The following is an 18939-nucleotide window of genomic DNA, read 5'->3' on the forward strand; positions in this document are numbered from 1 at the left end:
CGCCTCTTGCTTTTGCAGCCAGTGTCTCCTGTGCTTTTCCTTGGACAGGGAGTCGGAGGGTCTTTCATTTGGAGGTTCCACCGAGATCTTCCTGCACCCCCGTCCGGATCCCTGTCCGGGGAACGCCCGGCATCACTGGGAGGTATGCTGGCCGGCTCGTGTGGTTTTGTGTTTCTTTTGTTCTATGTTTGCAGTCTTCGATCATTATCTGTCTGTGCGCAGCGTCCGTAAGATTACGCGTAGTCGCTCTGTTTTCTGGGCAGCTTGAGAAGTAGTTGACAAACTCGGACTTCTCCCCTGCCACCCTGGGAGACGTCCGAGGGATTCGGAGGGCCCATTTTGGGGGGCCTCTAGTGTTTCCAAAGAGTACACTGTTCTTGTGGGTGACGGAGTCCCTCCTCCCCCTAATCCATCAGATACTTTCGGTTTGTGCCGAGGCCGCCCAGCATTCTTTGTGTCCAGTCTGATTTTTGTATCTGTCTCCTTGCCTTTGTACTTTCTCATTCCCTCTGAGACTAACATGGGACAATCTATAACAACTCCCTTGAGTCTTACTCTTGATCATTGGCAGGACGTCCGGAACCGGGCTGACAACCGGTCAGTGGAAATCAAAAAGAAAAGATGGATAACACTCTGCACCACGGAGTGGCCAACGTTCGATGTTGGCTGGCCAAAAGAAGGGACGTTTAACCTTGATCTTATTTTACAGGTGAAGTCTCGGGTTTTCACCCAAGGTCCTCAAGGACACCCCGATCAAGTGCCCTACATTGTTACTTGGGAAGATCTAGCCTCCGACCCACCTCCTTGGGTCGCCCCTTTCTCTCCACCTAAGCTTCCTCCCCGTTCTCCCCTTGAAGCCCCACCCCCACCTTCCGCTCCACTTATCCCGATACCCGCACCCCCTCCTCAAACCTCTAGGCTTTACCCTATTCTAGATAAACCCAAAAACGTGACTCCAGCAGGGACAAAACCCAAGAAGGTCTTACCACCAGAGGATTCAACTCTTATAGACCTGAAGAACCCCCACCTTACCATCCCCAACCTCTACCAGCTCCAGATCCCATTCAGGTTTCCTCAGAAGAAGAAGAACAAGAGGGTCCAACTACCAATGCCCCTCCGGGCCTGGTGGGGAGACTTCGCGGGTGCCGAGAACCTACCGCCCCAGGGGATGCTTCAAGGGCCTTCCCCTTGCGGCAGACGGGAGGTCCTAACGGCCAATATCAGTACTGGCCTTTCTCTGCCTCTGATCTTTATAACTGGAAAACCCACAATCCCTCCTTTACCAATGACCCTGTAGCCCTAACTTCCCTGATTGAATCTATTCTAGTGACTCATCAACCAACGTGGGACGACTGTCAGCAGCTTTTGCAGACTCTTCTCACTTCAGAGGAGAGACAAAAAGTTCTCTTAGAGGCCCGTAAAAATGTGCCGGGAGATGATGGGCCCCCTACCCAACTCCCAAATTTGATCAATGAAGCTTTTCCCTTAATTCGACCGGATTGGGATTATAATACTGATGCAGGTAGGAACCACCTACGTCTCTATCGCCAGTTACTCATAGCGGGTCTCCATGGAGCAGGGCGACGGCCCACCAATTTGGCCCAGGTAAGACAAACCACCCAGGGTTCGGAGGAAACTCTGACCGCATTCCTAGAGAGACTAAAAGAAGCCTATCGGAGATACACTCCTTTCGACCCCGATAGTGAGGATCAGAAGGGAAACGTATCTATGGCTTTCATTTGGCAATCCGCTCCAGATATTAGGGCCAAGTTGCAAAGGTTAGACAACCTACAAGACTTTACTCTAGCAGACTTATTGAAGGAAGCAGAAAAGATTTTTAATAAGAGAGAAACCCCAGAGGAAAAGGAAGAAAGGATCAGAAAAATGCAGGAAGAAAGAGATCTTAAGTTTAGAGAAGAGTTAGATAAGAGAGAAAGAGAAAAAGATCGAAAATGTAATAAAGAATTAAGCAAGATATTGGCCACTGTAACCCAGGCAGGGCAACGAGGAGATAGAACAGGTAGGGAAAGGGAACGAGGCAGACCCCGTATAGACCGAGACCAATGTGCCTACTGCAAGGAGAAAGGACATTGGTTTAAAGACTGTCCAAAGAAACCCCCCAATCCCTGAAGAGGTACTAACCGGACCCCTCAGTTACTAGCCCTGGATGAAGATTAGGGGAGTCAGGGCCAGGAACTCCCCCCTGAGCCCCGGGTAACTTTGCAAGTAGGGGGGCAACCTGTAACCTTCCTAGTAGATACTGGAGCCCAACATTCGGTGCTAACACGAACGCCAGGACCCATGAGCCACAAAACGACGTGGGTCCAAGGCGCCACTGGAAGCAAGCCGTACCGATGGACCACCAAGAGAGAAGTACACCTTGCTACAGGTAGAGTTTCCCATTCGTTTCTACATGTGCCTGATTGTCCGTATCCACTACTAGGAAGAGACCTATTAACCAAGTTAAGAGCTCAAATCCACTTTAAAAATGGGGGTGCCTCCATTACGGGGCCAGATCAGGCCCCTTTACATGTATTAACTTTCAAATTAGAGGATGAATATAAACTTTTTAGCAAACCTCCTGCACTTGATAAGGACATAAACTATTGGCTTGAGTCCTACCCGGAGGCCTGGGCTGAAACCGTGGAATGGGAATGGCTAAACAACAACCTCCAATAGTCATTTACCTAAAAACCACTGCTACTCCTGTAAATAATAAACAGTATCCTATGTCAAGAGAAGCTTACCAAGGCATCAGGCCGCATATCAAACGCCTCCTAGACCAAGGAATTCTAACCCCTTGCCGATCGCCCTGGAACACCCCATTGCTACCAGTAAAAAAGCCGGGAACAAATGATTATAGGCCTGTCCAGGACTTAAGAGAGGTAAACAAAAGGGTAGAGGACATCCACCCCACGGTGCCTAACCCCTACAATCTCCTCAGCACCTTGCCTCCTACCCATACTTGGTACACCATTCTAGATCTAAAAGATGCCTTTTTCTGTTTGAGACTGTGCCCTCAAAGCCAGGCCCTCTTTGCATTTGAATGGAAAGATCCCGACAAAGGGGTCTCCGGTCAACTGACCTGGACCAGACTGCCACAAGGGTTCAAGAATAGCCCGACGCTCTTCGATGAAGACTTACATCAGGACCTGGCCGATTTCCGCGTAAGACACCCCTCCTTAATTATGCTCCAATATGTAGATGACATCCTATTGGCTGCCACCACCGAGGAGGATTGCCTTACAGGTACGGAGGCATTACTGCGAACTTTGGGACAGTTGGGGTACAGGGCATCGGCTAAAAAGGCACAAATCTGTCAGACAAAAGTTACTTACCTTGGCTATGAACTTCATAATGGCCAACGATGGCTAACCACAGCCAGGAAAGAAACTATCTCGAGCATACCAACTCCCCAGAACCCTAAACAACTACGGGAATTTCTGGGCACAGCAGGTTTCTGCAGACTTTGGATTCCTGGGTTTGCCGAGATAGCGGCCCCCTTATACCTGCTAACCAAACAAAGTAACCCCTTTACCTGGACTGGGGAGCACCAATTGGCATTTGATCGTATCAAATTGGCCCTTCTGTCAGCCCCCGCCTTAGGCCTACCAGATGTTACCAAGCCTTTTGACTTGTTTGTGGATGAAAAACAGGGCTATGCTAAAGGAGTCCTAACCCAAAAACTGGGACCCTGGAGGCGTCCTATAGCCTATCTGTCCAAGAAATTGGATCCAGTGGCGTCAGGATGGCCACCATGTCTTCGAATGATAGCAGCAGTGGCTATTCTGATTAAGGATGCCACTAAACTGACTCTGGGACAGCCATTAACTTTGTTAACCCCTCATGCCATCGAGGCAATAATTTGCCAACCACCTGACCGCTGGGTGTCCAACGCCCGACTCACCCATTACCAGTCCTTGCTGCTGGACACGGACCGGATTCAGTTCGGCCCCATGGTCACACTGAACCCAGCAACCCTCCTGCCGCTTCCTGGAAAAGCAAATCCCCACAACTGCCAGCAGATTCTTGCAGAAACACAAGGAACCCGACCAGACCTCACGGACCAACCTATGAAAGATGCAGAACTGGTCTGGTATACCGACGGGAGCAGTTATTTGCTCAATGGGGAACGGCGAGCAGGAGCAGCCATCACCACCGAATCTGAGGTAATCTGGGCGAGTGCGTTGCCGGGTGGAACCTCAGCTCAGCGGGCAGAACAAATAGCTCTAACACAAGCCTTAAAGTTGGCTGAGGGAAAGAAGCTAAATGTGTATACGGACAGTAGATATGCCTTTGCCACTGCCCATATACACGGGGAAATTTACAGACGGCGAGGGCTACTAACTTCAGATGGAAAAGAAATCAAGAATAAGACTGAAATATTGGCCTTACTTAAAGCTCTATTTCTGCCTAAAAAGTTAAGTATCATGCATTGCCCTGGCCATCAAAGAGGAAATACTCCGGAGGCCAGGGGAAACAAATTGGCAGATGAGACAGCCAGAAAGGCAGCTCAGGGGCCTCAACTCTTGGTAATGACTTTATTGCCCCAACGGGAAAACCCACAACATGATGACTATGAGGGTAAATGGGTCTATGAGGACCAAGATCTGGATATCATACAGAAGCTAGATGCCTCTTACAACCCAGAGGACCATACCTGGGAATATCAGGGAAAAAAAATAATGCCCCTTAAAAATGCTAAAGAACTAGTAAAATCATTACACAAACTGACACATCTTGGGGCTAAAAAGATGAAAGATCTCTTGGACCGTGGAGAAGGTACTCTATATCTTCCAAATAGGGATCGACTCCTCCAGCGAGTTGCAGAAAATTGTCAGGCATGTGCCCAGGTAAATGCTGGTAAAGTTAAACTTGGGACAGGAGTCCGGGTTAAAGGACATAAACCCGGGACACATTGGGAAATAGACTTTACTGAAGTCAAACCTGGTATGTATGGATATAAATATCTTCTAGTCTTCGTTGATACTTTTTCCGGATGGGTAGAGGCGTTCCCCACCCGACACGAAACTGCCAAAACCGTTGCTAAGAAGCTAGTGGAAGAAATTTTTCCAAGGTATGGGGTACCCGGAACAATTGGGTCGGATAACGGGCCTGCCTTCGTCTCCCAGGTAAGTCAGGCGGTGGCCAATTCGCTGGGGATTAATTGGAAGTTACATTGTGCATATAGACCCCAAAGCTCAGGGCAAGTAGAAAGAATGAATAGAACAATCAAGGAGACTTTAACTAAATTAACGCTTGAAACTGGCACTAGAGACTGGGTACAACTCCTACCCTTAGCTTTATATCGGGCCAGAAATACTCCTGGCCCTCAGGGACTAACCCCATTTGAAATCCTATATGGTGCCCCACCACCTGCTGTTAACTTCTATGAAACTGAAATTTCTGCCTCCCTCACCCCATCTGTGCAGATTCATTTAGGCGCACTGCAATTGGTCCAGAACGAGGTCTGGAAGCCATTAGCAGCGGCATACAAAGAAGAACTCAAAACCCCCTCGGTGCCACATTCCTTCAAAATCGGGGACACCGTCTGGGTACGCAGACACCAGAACAAGAACCTTGAACCACGGTGGAAAGGACCCTACACCGTCCTGTTGAACACACCTACTGCAATCAAGGTGGACGGCATCGCAGCCTGGATTCACGCTTCTCATGTAAAGGCTGCACATCCACAAGACCCAGCAGTTACTCCCCGAGACTCAGGATGGAAATTGCAGCGTACTCAAAATCCGCTAAAGATAAGACTTACGCGCTGTTAACCGCCTTTGCTCTTTGCTTTGCTCCCCTTGTCTTAGGTAGTAACCCCCATGCTCCCATGAAGTTAACTTGGAAGGTATACTCTCAAACTGGGGAGATAATTTGGTCTATTACAGCGACCCATAACCCTGGCACCTGGTGGCCCACCTTAACCCCTGACTTTTGTCAATTGATCCCTACCCCTCCTCCTTACCCGCGAGGCCACCACCGGTTCCAAGATGAAAATCTAGCCAAGACTGATTTTTATGTCTGCCCCCGGGACGGTAGAGACAGATCCCAGGCATACAAATGTGGCGGCTATGAAGCATACTTCTGCTTCTCCTGGGGCTGCGAAACCACAGGAGATGCATACTGGAACCCCACCTCAAGCTGGGACCTGATAAAGGTGGCCAAGAATTTCACTACCTCCAGCCCAGATGGCCATACATGCCATAGGAAAAACTCACAATTTCAGGCGGGCCAGTCGCTGCCCCTTAAGATACAATTCACGGACAAAGGCAAGAAGACTATTGATCCCTGGCTTACCGGGAGAACATGGGGACTCAGATGGTATATGACTGGATACGATCCCGGTGTAACTTTCAAAATCAGACTATCCCAAACCCCAGCTATGATTAGCTCGATAGGACCTAATTCTGTACTAGAAGACCAAAAGATCCCCTCGCTGCCCAAACAGCCCCAAAGCTCACAGAGGGTTCCCACAAGTAAACCGCCTCTGTCTCCCAATGTCACTACAACTTATCTGAACTCTAGCTATTTCCCTGAGCCCACTCATCCTGGGACCGGAGACCGACTGTTAAAATTGATTCAAGGAGCATTCTATGCCCTCAATGCCACCGACCCAAATCGCACCCAAGATTGTTGGTTGTGTCTCACCTCCAGCCCACCCTATTATGAAGGGATAGCAATTATGTCCAACTGAAACAGTAGTACAAACCCTGACCCTAAGTGTGCATCTCTACCAAGCTATAAGCTTACCATCACCGAAGTGACAGGACAAGGGGTCTGTATGGGGAACGTACCCCCATCACACCAACATCTCTGTAATACTACCCTCCCAGTGACAGGCTCACAAAATAACTATTTGTGGGGTCCCCACGGAACTTACTGGGCCTGCAATACCGGACTGACCCCTTGTATTTCTACGGCAGTCCTCAATGCAACCACTGATTTTTGCGTGTTAATACAATTATGGCCTAAAATATCATATCTAGGGTCAGACTATGTCCTAGGACGCCTTGAGGGACGGAAACAATACCCCAGAGAGCCCATCAGCATGACCATAGCTCTACTACTAGGAATTGGAGGAATAGCAGCCAGAATAGGAACAGGAACTGCCGCGATAATGCAAGGTAACCAATTATTGCAACTACAGGCAGCAATGAATGAGGATTTAACTGCAATGGCCAAGTCTATCACAGCCCTAGAGAAATCTCTCTCCTCCCTCTCGGAAGTTGTGTTACAGAATAGGAGAGGATTAGATCTGTTGTTCCTCAGAGAAGGTGGTCTTTGTGTAGCTCTACAAGAACAATGTTGCTTTTATGCTGACCATGCAGGGGTAGTCTGGGAAACTATGGAAAAGGTCACTGAAAGGCTGGCCAAGAGACAGAAGGAATTTGAGGCTCAACAAGGATGGTTTGAACACTGGTTTAATAAATCCCCATGGTTAACTACTTTGCTATCTACCATAGCAGGACCTTTAGTTATTTTGCTGTTACTCCTGACATTCGGACCTTGTATACTTAATAGACTAGTGCAGTTCATGAAAGAAAGACTTTCTATAATCCAGACTATGGTTCTAACTCAACAATACCAGTTGCTTAAACAACAAACAGGGTCACAAACAAGCTTAATCCAAGAACCTGAGCAAGCAGGACAATGGATATAAGATTCTATCCATGATAAAGAAAAAGGGGGGAATGAGAGACCCCAGCCCAATAACTTTAGGCCCAGTTACAAAATCATCAGGGCTTGCTTTTGCACCTGCACAGGCGTCAGATGTGTTTTTTAGATAATCAGTTAAGTGTAACCGATTAGGAAAGAACAGGATGGTTGGGAAAGAACCGGCACGGTTGAGCAAACGGAAACATACAGTGAAAAACACGTGGTTTTTATGTGGTTTTTCCAGGAACATACAGTGAAAAACAACCTTGCCTTTTAGGTAACCTATATGCTAGGTTCAAAAAGACCAAGAAGAAACCTGCTCCTTTACCCTATAAAAGATCTGTGCCCCAAAGCCCGGGGTGCCAGTTCACCGAAGCTCCGGCTGAGGTCTTGCTGAGCACCCGCAGGCGCCTGTGTATCAATAAATCGCCTCTCGCTTTTGCAGCCAGTGTCTCGTGTGCTTTTCCTTGGACAGGGAGTCGGAGGGTCTTTCACAGGTTCCTGCAGAGAGTCACAGACTTCTTTCTGGGTCTGGAGCTGGAGTGGTGATGTCCAGGACAGAAGCTACAAGGTAAGGGGCACAGAAGCCCGTTGTGGGAGGGTCTGATGCTTTGTATTTTCCTCTTAGGGTCCAAGGCAACGTATCAGCCTACAGCAGGTAAAGGGGAGACCTGCTTATGGCCACACCCAGGTAGAGGGATGGAAGGTGTTTGGGGAGGGCTAGGCAGGGCTCTTGTCTCCAGAGGCTGAGTAGGAGGACCCTGGCCTCCTGACCTCTCCCCGCAGCAGGCTGAGTGCACTTCATCCCCTGCTTCCTGGTTCATTCTGTGGCTCAGAGGCCAGGTAAGTGGCTCTGGAAGAGGAAGTCCCAGGAGTGATAAGGAGGATGTTGCTTGGAGGTCTTTCTCTCCCAGAAGAATCACAACACAGGCTGCTTACAAGGAACTGGACATCTTACCCTCCCGGAAAACCAGGAGGTAAGGAGCTTAGTCCTATCTTCCCAGATGTACTCAGGTCAGTTGAGGAGACACTCCCTCTGGGAGAAGAAGGAGGGCAGTGGTGTTGGTCTGTCCAGGTGTTTGGAGAAAGTGATGGCCACTCTCAGGCTGAAAGCACCTCCTCGCACACAGGTCTTTGATGTCAATATGTGAGCAAGTGTGAGCACATGCCCAGGATGCACAGTTGGTGAGAAGTGACCACTATGGCCATTGTGTTTGTTTCTTTCCCTCTACCTGCTATGGGAAGGAATGTAGGGAGGTGAGGCCGCTCAGACCTGGAGGGCATGGTAAGGGCTATTTCAACTGTTAATTTTTCCATTGATTCTGTGTGTGATTCTTTATGGGAGCTAGGAAGAGCCTGAGACAGAAGATGCAAGAGGGGAGGACCTTGGAGCATCTGGGGGATGGCAGGCCTTGCTGTCTTTGCCACAGGAAGTGCACCGTCCCTCCCTGGGTTTGGAATGGACAAGAGCCTGCTGTCCTCACCTGGAGGAGTCTTCCTACTGCATAGCAGGTTGGAGCTCTTTATGCATTTTTCCTGCAATTTCAGCAGCTCTCCACCGCTTCAACCCAGCCTCATGGAAATTTGGCTGTGACCTGCGGACAGGAGATGGCTTTTCTCCGTCTCTTCCCACACCTAGTCATGCCCCACACGTGTTTACTGCCCATCCACCTGTGGCCAGATTTGGTGAGCTCCCTGCCTTCTCCAGGTTTAGCCGACCTGCTTGGGTTGTGCAGCTGCTATCTGGCAGCCCAGGGACTCTGACCAAGCCCCTGTCCCTAGGGTCTGCGTTCTCAGAAACAACTCTGCTTCCTCTCTGTAGGAGACTTGGCACAGGAGAGGGAGATGCAGAGGCTGGACCTATCAGGCCAGGGAGCTACCTTCTGGAGACTTCAATCAGAAGGGGTAGGGAGTTTTCAACTCTAGATTTCCAAAAGTGTTCTGCTTGGGTCCCTTTGGTGACCACGGGGACTTGAAAACCCTCATCAGTCCTGGGGGATGTTCTGGTTTCTCCAAAGAACTGTGAAGGTCATTGGGTACCACAAAATATTTGTCATCAGGACCAAAAGGCCTCAAAAGCTCAGTGTGACTGTTGTGTGTCCGCCAGGTTCAGTGGAAACATGGCTCCTCTCAGCCTCTTTGCTGATTCTGGTTTGAAGGTATTTAATTCCTCCCTCTCTCCAGGTACGGTTTACAAACAGGCACGGAGAACCCAGCAGCAAGAAGTTTTCCCTGATACTATTTTTGGGTGCAGGCACAGGACTGGGGATGGAACCCAGCGATGCTTTACCTCTGATCTACATTCCTCGTCCTTTTCACTTTTTATGGAGACAGGGTCTTGCTAAGTTGCTAAGGCTGGTCTGGAACTTGCAATCTGCCTTCTTCAGCCTCCTGAGAAGCTGAGATTACAGGCGTGTGTCACCAAGCCCATCGGGAGGTTGGCTCTGAAAGCCATAAAGGGCTGTTGATCCTCAGGGAGTTGGGACGCAGGTGAGAGCATGAAAACTTGGATGAACAGCTTCCCTTTCTACAGACACAGACGGTCAGTCTTCATAAAGTAATAAGAACACATGTCATTTTGTGCTACTAATAAATGCCTCATTTGTCCACCATGGCTAATATTTAGGAATTCTTATTACTTAGTCTGGGGACTACACTCTGGACATTTCTGGTGTCCTTCATTTTGTGCCTTGAGGAAGAGTTTCCCTCTGAGTTGATACTCTGACTACTACTGCTGCACACACACACACACATACAGAGAGAGAGAGAGAGAGAGAGAGAGAGAGAGAGAGAGAGAGAGAGAGAGAGGGAGAGGGAGAGATTGATTTTGTTGTAGTTGTTGCTCTGTGGTGGGGGGGATCAAACCCAGGGCCTTGTAGGTGCCAGGCCTCACTCTGCCACAGCTACTCTGTGCTGGTGCACTTATTTATAAAATTTCTAGGTCTTGATTATCCCCACAGGCTTTACTTGCATGTTTGCTGTGACAACGGATGGTCCTACCAGCAGGAGGCAAGGAACACAGGTGAGTCTGTCTACAGGTTGCAAAAGGTCCATGTAAGATCTTTCATGTTTGTAAGGAACACTGAGAACGTGTGTCCACGTGCAGCTCTGAAAGGGATGGGGAACGTGTTGTGTTCCTTTTGGGTACCATGGATCACTCACAGGAATTTGATGCAGGCCTGTATGTTGCAGGATTTGTCCCCATGACCCAGATGTAAATCTGATGAAAACAGATCTTCCCTCAAGTCACCTGGAGTCAGGTAGGGGAGAGAAAGGCTGGAATAAAGAGGTGAAATGAAAGGAGCAGGTGGCAGAGACAGAGGTAAGTGTCCCTCTCTTCCCACCCCCAAGGGTATGTGAGAACTTCCGACCTGGCTTCCTAACCAGTTATAGGGAGGCCATTACCTCCCTGACAGGTCACCCAGTTCCACTTGGGCAATGTAGGGAGGTCTTTCTGGTCTTCACACTGGCAGAACAGAGTAGAAATAGGGCTTATCTCATCAGTCTAATGTGGTAATTAGGGTGTTAGATCAGGATGTTTGCCATGAGAAATGGGTGTCCCTGTCAGCTCTGAGAGGGACCGTGGCCTTTCCTGCACCGACATGTGAAGTGCATCTCAGGAAGAAACAAGGAAAGTCAGAGAGACCGATGGGAACAAGATGGAAGGACGTTTGGGGGAGATGACTTCTCTGGAGGAGAGGAGCTGGTGGGTGATGGTTCTGGCCACCCATTTTCCTGATGCTCACTTCTTCCCCTTCAGGTTCCCAACCCCCATGAAGAATCACAGGTATTCCCTGGTGGGGAAAGAGGTTCTGGATCCTCCACACATCCACTTGATTTTCTGAGGCACTTGGTGAGGGTGGGGCCAGGGAGTGGGAAGAGATGGAGGCACAGGCCACCCTCTGCCCGCTTGTGTCCCCATGAGGTGTCAGGCAAGCAGTGAGGGTGGCCATTGTGTGGGCTGGGGTGTGATGCCCCTAGGGTCCTGCAACCTCCCGGTTCCAATGACTGTAGTATGGCAACAGCTTGTGTGGATTCCTCCTTCTTCACTCCGTGTCTGCTCCCCAAAATCCCCTCTGATGCAGGGACAGGGAGAAGATGTGAGACCTGCCAGGTAGGTGCTGCAGGGCTCAAATCTGCCAGCTCACATTCCTGTCCTGCGACCTCCCGCCTGCACATCTAGTCAGCAGATGGAAGCCTGCCATTTGTGAATTCTGTGAGCCCTGGTTGTTTTTTGCTTCTCTTTCCCAGTAAGGGTGGCTGAAGTTAGGGTGATAGGACTAGATGATCTTTAGGACAAGTAGCCCTCTCCCTTGACCCACAGTGGCAACACGTAGAGAAACATCAGTGTTTCCAGCAGTCGGCTGGAAAGCACACTGGGAACTTAGCAATATTTGGTCAGCCAACGCCCAAGGCTCCTTTCAACCCTAAGAAGGTGAGTGGAAGGTGAGTCCAATCCCCAGCATTCAAATAAACGCAGAAAGAGCAACCTGTGGCTCACAGCTATAATTGTGAAGGTCATCTGTTCCTGGGTAAAAACGATTCTGAATTATCTTAGATCTTTGCTACACCTAGCCTTTCAGCACTGTGAACTGTGAGGCTTCCCTTTCAATATCCTGAGAAGGGCATGGAAACTAAAGTCACAACACTGAAGGGCAGTTGGTGGGCTGCAGTAACTGTGGTTCCGACTGCACCTGTATACCTGTGAGCACACCTTTGGCAATGGGCCTTTTTCTCCTCCTCCAGTCAGGCCTGGAATTCATTTCCCCACGTACTGACCCTGAGTGGCTCTATGTGACTCCTTTTGGAATAGTGTGTTCGAGGCATGTCATTGGTCACCTTCCTAGGGCCTGCCGGCCAGGGAAGATGGCTTTTCTTAGTTTCTGCCCTTGTTCTGTCAGCAGATGGAGCTCTCTGTGCTATGAAGAATTCCAGAGTGAAAGTTCAAGTGCAGGGAGAGACCCGCCAGCCTGGCTGTTCCTGCCTTTCCTTCTGGGATCTGATATCCTAATGAGATGGGCTTCTGAGTCCAGCCCACGTTCCCTGACTGCAATGGCATGAGAGAGCTCAGGTTGGTCCAGCGGGGCTTTGTGTGATCCTCAGGTGAGCACAGGTAGCCCACTTGTGATCCTCAGGTGAGACTACTTGTTTTCTTCAATGTGCTCAATTACATTTCACTTCTCTCAGCTTTTGTTATTCATCTACAAATGTGATAAAGCAAAGATGACCCAAATAGACTACTTAAAATAGAATGTTTTAATAAATCTGTAAGAAATAGACAACTTGAAATACCCTTTAAAATGATAGTCAGTTGCACCTATAAATGCAACCTTGTGTGATAGAACCAAAATCACATATAAAATCATGTTTCAACAGTTTTTACCATTCTAACTTGACTAGCCTGGAAAATTTTTTATGCCTTAATCAATAAAATATATCAGTTACCAGTCAGGGAGAAATACTCCAAAATTATTCATGGAACTATTACTTTATTGAAATACAAAGGAAAAATTTAACAAATTATTTAGTATACACAGAATTTTTTGAGCGGCGGGGTATCAGGGGTTGAAGTCAGAAGCTCTTGGCCACTGAGCCACATCCCCAACCCTATTTTGTATTTTATTTAGACCTAAATAAAATACAAAATAGGGTTGCGGATGTAGGCCTTTTTGCTGAGACTGGCTTTCAACTCATGATCCTCCTGTGTCAGCCTCCCGAGCTGCTGGGATTACAGGTGTGCCACCGCATCCAGCCCAGAATTTCTTTTGATAGATGCAAGTTATTTTCTCTTTCTTCAACCTACTCAAAATACATATTTTTGTCCATCCTTCCTGCAGCATCATATCATATTCACTAAGGTTCTTATAGTGCAAATGTGAATTCTCCAACTTTTGTGATTCCTTTCCAGATTGAAAAGCAATGAAACTAGAACCATCCAATCAGTTTTGGAATGACTACAAAAATCAGAATTGGCTTGAGATTGTATTAAAATCTGTGAATTTTCAATCCATCAATATATGCTGCATCTCTACATTTAATTAGGAATTATTTAATTTTCCTACTGACTGCTTTTGAGTTCTGCAGTGAAGTGTACTAATGGATGTCTTTATCTTCTCCACCCCTTAGGTTTAAAGTTAAGTAGGATCACCACAAGATGCAGAAGAGTCTACGTGATCCTGAGAATTGATTCTATCATGTCCTTCCATCCTTTCAATAACTTGTAAAATAATACAAATTAAAAAGATTAAGAGCGTCTGGCATGGAGCATACTCAATCCTCATTTGGGAAAAATGCCATGTATATATTAGCGTATTTTACAGAACATATAATACAAATATTATGTGCATATTAACATACAATATTCATAATATACAATATGAACATATAATACTATGTAGAACATGTGATATAAAATGCCTTTTTTCCTAAATTCGAATTTCCTATGCATGATCTCTTAGAAAGCACGAATGTACCTCGCACTAAAGAACACGTGCCTAGGTTCCCAAAGGTATCTCTGTACTTGCATCTAAACCCCCAAGAACACAACATTTGCAGTATGTGTTGTACATGACTCTTCAAAAAGTTGCCATTTATATTTTAGGCCACATGAATGACATTCTTGTGAAAGGCACCACACACTTTTTGCATTGACACCAAGACTGATGCGGAGAAACTGTGCAACATCTGCCCTCACTGCCCTCCCTCTCTCAATCTTCCTTGAATGAAGGCATATATTTTCAGTTTTTGTTTCTTCCTCGAGGTGAGTATATTTTGTCATTTTGGTTGTTTCGTTAGAAAGCCATTTCCAGGGACCGGGGCTATAGCTCAGTGGTGCAGTGCCTACCTAGCCACGTGCACATGTGAGGCACTGAGTTGGATTCTCATATTGGGTCCATCTACTACAACATCAAAAAGTTTCCATTCCTTAAATGTCACTGGTTAAGCAATGACTATAGCAGCTAAAATTCTTTCTTCCTAGCTACAGCTGGTCATTTATCTATAACCTATTTATAAAATTGAAAACACTAGCATCTATCTCCTCATTAAGTAATTTCTCAGTAAGTAATTTCTATCGTGTCCCTTCCATTAAAGACTTCCAACCTTAACTAGAAACAAATACCTTGGGGTCTATCATGTGTAAAAGAATAATAGAAGCTCTGGAAGATAGTCTCCCAAAATGGGAGAAGTTGAAAAGTAAATTTTTCATAGATAAAAATCTACAGAAGTACATAAGTGTCCAATATCAAAAGACTTCTTCAAATCAGTAAGATACAGTAATAACTTGTTCAAACATAGAAAGATGAGTGAAATAAGTAATTTGTAGAGGGATAAAGATAATATCTCTTACTCTAAACTTTCTCCCTTTCCAGTGAGTTCATGAATGTCTTGATTTTAGAGCTTGATTTATTGACATCTTTTCTCACAGGTGGTCTATCTGATTAAAACCCTGCCATCAAGACCTTATAATCTATCATCTTATTCATGAAGCCAGGAAAGGGATATTATACATTACTACTTACATAATCACAGGTAGAAGACTAATAAGTCAAAATAAATTTCAAACTAGCCATTAAACACTAAAATCCTGAAAATTCCCTTAGGATTATTTCTTCAGGAATTGCAATTATGCCACCTTTCCTATAAACCTCATTCATTTCATTTTATAAAGGAAGTATATACACATATGCTACATGTATACATACATCTGGTGTCTGGTGGAATCATACACATTGTATACATATGGGGTGTTTGTGCATATATGTGTATTGGAACACATAGCTAAAAATGAGGAACAGAAAAATCCTGACTTCTCAATCTTTCATTAATGCATAAAGAAATCTATTAACCGACATTTCCCAATAGTCTGGGGTAGATTGTGGAAGGAGGAGTTCAGGCCAGAGTCTAGTTGTAAGTCTTCCTTGTGGCCAAATAGCATTCTACCATGTCTATTTTCTTTATCCACTTATCCATTGGTGGATACTGAGGTTATTTCCTTATCTTAGCAATTATGAACAATACTATGATAAAAAATGGGTATGCAGGTATTTCTTTATTATATTGATTTTCCTTTTTTAATATTTTTTAGTAGTTGTACGTGCACATGTGGTGCTGAGGATCTAAGCCAGTGCCTCAGGAGTGATAGGCAATCACTACTAGTGAGCCACAATCTCAGCCCTTCATTTCCATCTTATAATATATACCTTGTAATATAATTAACTTTTTGTTACATAAAATTGTACAAATTTATAGGATTCCACAATGCTTCAGTATATGCATATACTATGCAATGTTAAATACTTACGTTAATCATGTTAAATATTTATGTCAACCATTTTTCATTTATTCAAAATTCATTCTTCTAGGTTATAGAAAACATACAGTACTTTATTTTTTTTTTTATCTGTGGTCACTGTACTGTGTAATATAACACTGACACTTATTTCTCCTGTCTAAATATGTAGCCTAATAAATCAAGCTTCCCCATGCTTCTCTCTGCAGTACACTTGAACTATTTTAGATTACTCATAAGTGAGATCCTGCAGTGTTTTTAATAATCTTCAGGTCTATCCATGTGGTCACAAATGGCATTTTTTATGGCTGAATAGTATTCCATTGCACATATGTACCACATTGTTTTAATCTATTTAGTTAGTGGACAGTTAACTAAATCTATATCTTGGCTACTTTAGTAATGAATATGGGAGGGCAATAAATATTTCATCTGCTTTGGATATATATTCAGTACTGGGATTGCTGGATCATGATACTTTTATATTTCATTTTTAGGGGAGAACCTCCATAATAGGCATGTATTACCTTTAATCTTTTTTCTTATAGCTGGTAATATTTGGGGGGAGATGAAAAAATAATGGCTAAAGGATATTATATATAATTACAGTTAGATAATAGGAATAAGTTCAAAAGATCTATTATACAGCAAGGTGTTACACAGCAAGGAGACTATAATGATATATTGTATTCATGAAAAATGCAAAGAGTGAATATTATTTACTCTCATCAACATACTAGTGAAGTAATTCATTTATTAACTACCTTGATTGACCTAACCATTTTTCAATGAATGTATACTACAAAATATCATATTATATACAATGAATGCACATATTATCCGTCCATTTTTTTAAAAAACTATATTTTATAAAAGGAAATAGAATTTAATACGCATTTATGATTAACTGAGGATTGAATCCAGGGATGGTTACCATTGAGTTATATCCCCAGCCCTTTTTATATTTTGAGACAAGAGTCTAGGCTAAGTTGCTGAGGGTAGCCTCAAACTTGTAATCCTCCTGCCTCAACCTCCCAAGTCATTGAAATTACATGCATATACAATTCTTAAAGTAACACTTCTCATTAGTATGAAAAACCTTATTATTTGTATTATTTTTCTTTACTCATCATTAATCCCTGACGCTTGTCTTTCTTTAACACTCATTCCACCACTGCTTTTCCTAAAGAAGAGAATGCTTAATACTACCTTCCTTTTCATAATAATCCACTTCCATAATCTTAGGTAGTTACTCTAGAGATTATTTCAAATTTTAGGACAGAATTTTGCCAGAAATTGACTTTAAAAAATGAAAGAATGACCTGATAAATCTGGGGTGGCCAAATATGCTGCTTTGATCAAAAAGCAAAGCTTCAGGGCTGGGGCTATGATTCAGTGATAGAGCACTCACCTAGCATGTGTGAGGCCCTGGGTTTGATTCTCAGCACCATATAAAAATAAAAGGTATTGTGTTCAACTACAACTAAAAAATAAATAAGTGAAGCATCAGTAATTTTAACAATCAAAATGTGAATAAATGCGAGAAACAACTGGGTAAATTAGTAGTCAGCTAATGTCCTCATGGAAAAAGTATAAAAATACTTAAATTTAATTTCACAGGAGGGCCATGCAAGAAAAATGTATGGATGAAAGAAAATTCCAAACAGGCCAAAGCCTTTCCCCACATACCCTAATGATGGCCATCTTCCAAAAAGCACTTACTATCTGGCTCTGGACTGAAAATGTGGCCCCACCAGCAAAGGCACTATTCTGGAGAAAAGAGAAACCCAGAATGCAATGTTAGAATTTCTTTTACTTTGCGTAGCATTTGCTGAATTATGTAGTAAGTTGAAATATTACACCAAAAATATTTTCAAGGAAGAGTGTGATCTAGGACATTTTGTAGCACTAAATGGAAAAATTCGTACTCATTGTCTGGGGTAGCCATAAATTCATGAACAGTGGTGACACAGCTGTGGCATTTGTTGAGTTTTGAATATGCTTGTAACAGATGCTAAACATACTCAGGTCAGAATCTCTGAAAAGAAGACAAAATTGAATCTCTTTCAGTCTTCCAAGGCTCAAAAGACAGAAACCTGCCAATCTCTCAATCAAATACCCAATTGGGCCATGCCAAAACAAAGGCCTAAAAAGAACAGCTGTATTACCTCTTGACAAACTGAAGGCATCATGAATATAGCTCAATCTGTGATTGAATTGAGGTGATTTGTACCTCACAATGTTTTTCTAACTGTGCAAATAGAGAATTGTTTAGGTTAGAATAAGTCATCTGTATCCTCTATAATTATTTTACAACAAAATATTTTACATACACGAAATTGGCTAGAGATGATAGAAAACAATCTGGAAAAAAAAACAATTCTAGCTTGGTACCAGTCTCTTTAAAGTTTTATCAGAAAATGAAATGCAAATTTGTTCAAATATTGTCATTGACTGATTTTGTGCTACACAGTTAAGAATTGAGTATTTGGGTCAGAGATGGTACAGCTGGCAAAGTGTAAAATATTTACTATTTTGTTCTACTTACTATGTTGTTCTTTACAGAAGGTTAATAACTCTTGTCATAGGTTGTTCACTAAAAATAAAATACATTTATGTATTGAAAACTTGGTCTGAAAGTTAAGTTCATCCCTCCACTTTTTCTTTTGCACATGCTTGCTTGACTTTAATCTTCTGCCATGTATGATACAGTAGAAACACCCTTGCCAGATGTTTCTCTATAGTGTTTTACTTCCCAGCCTCAAGAACTATGATCTAGCAGGCACAGCTGTGCATGCCTGTAATCCTAGTGACTCGGAAGACTGAGGCAGGAGGATTTGAGTTCAAAGCCAACTCAGCAACTTAGCTGGTCCCTAAGCAATTTAGTGAGACCCTGTCTGAAAAGAAAAAAAAAGGCTAGGGATGAGGCTCAGTGGTTAAACACCCCTGGGCTCAATCCCAGGTAAATAAATAAAAAATAAAATTAA

At 44.5% G+C, this 18939-nt stretch overlaps 1 protein-coding gene and 1 long non-coding RNA gene across 33 annotated transcripts; both read left to right on the forward strand.

The window, feature by feature from the left end:
- Positions 1-520: 520 nt before the first annotated feature.
- LOC124098961 (uncharacterized) lies at positions 521-5780 on the forward strand. Its single transcript, XM_046453913.1, is given in 3 exon segments — positions 521-979; positions 1069-2641; positions 2644-5780. Coding segments are annotated over 3 exon segments (5169 nt in total).
- Positions 5781-8027: 2247 nt separating this feature from the next.
- On the forward strand, positions 8028-18579 carry LOC124098968 (uncharacterized). 32 transcript variants are annotated; one of them, XR_009227716.1, is made up of 7 exons: positions 8028-8639; positions 8793-9567; positions 9770-9821; positions 9997-10684; positions 10855-11878; positions 11987-14422; positions 17573-18579. It is a non-coding gene; the product is annotated as an uncharacterized LOC124098968 (long non-coding RNA). The 32 variants fall into 32 exon arrangements; XR_009227708.1 differs by having other exon boundaries at positions 8793-9348; positions 9485-9567; positions 9770-10684; XR_009227717.1 differs by lacking the exon at positions 9770-9821 and having other exon boundaries at positions 8793-9348; positions 9485-9567; positions 9847-10684.
- The last annotated feature ends 360 nt before the right edge of the window (positions 18580-18939 follow it).

Source organism: Marmota monax, unplaced genomic scaffold (assembly GCF_021218885.2).
Source record: "Marmota monax isolate L192 unplaced genomic scaffold, Marmota_monax_Labrador192_F-V1.1 WCK01_AAM20220418_F8-fsc00379, whole genome shotgun sequence".
Taxonomy (NCBI): domain Eukaryota; kingdom Metazoa; phylum Chordata; class Mammalia; order Rodentia; family Sciuridae; genus Marmota; species Marmota monax.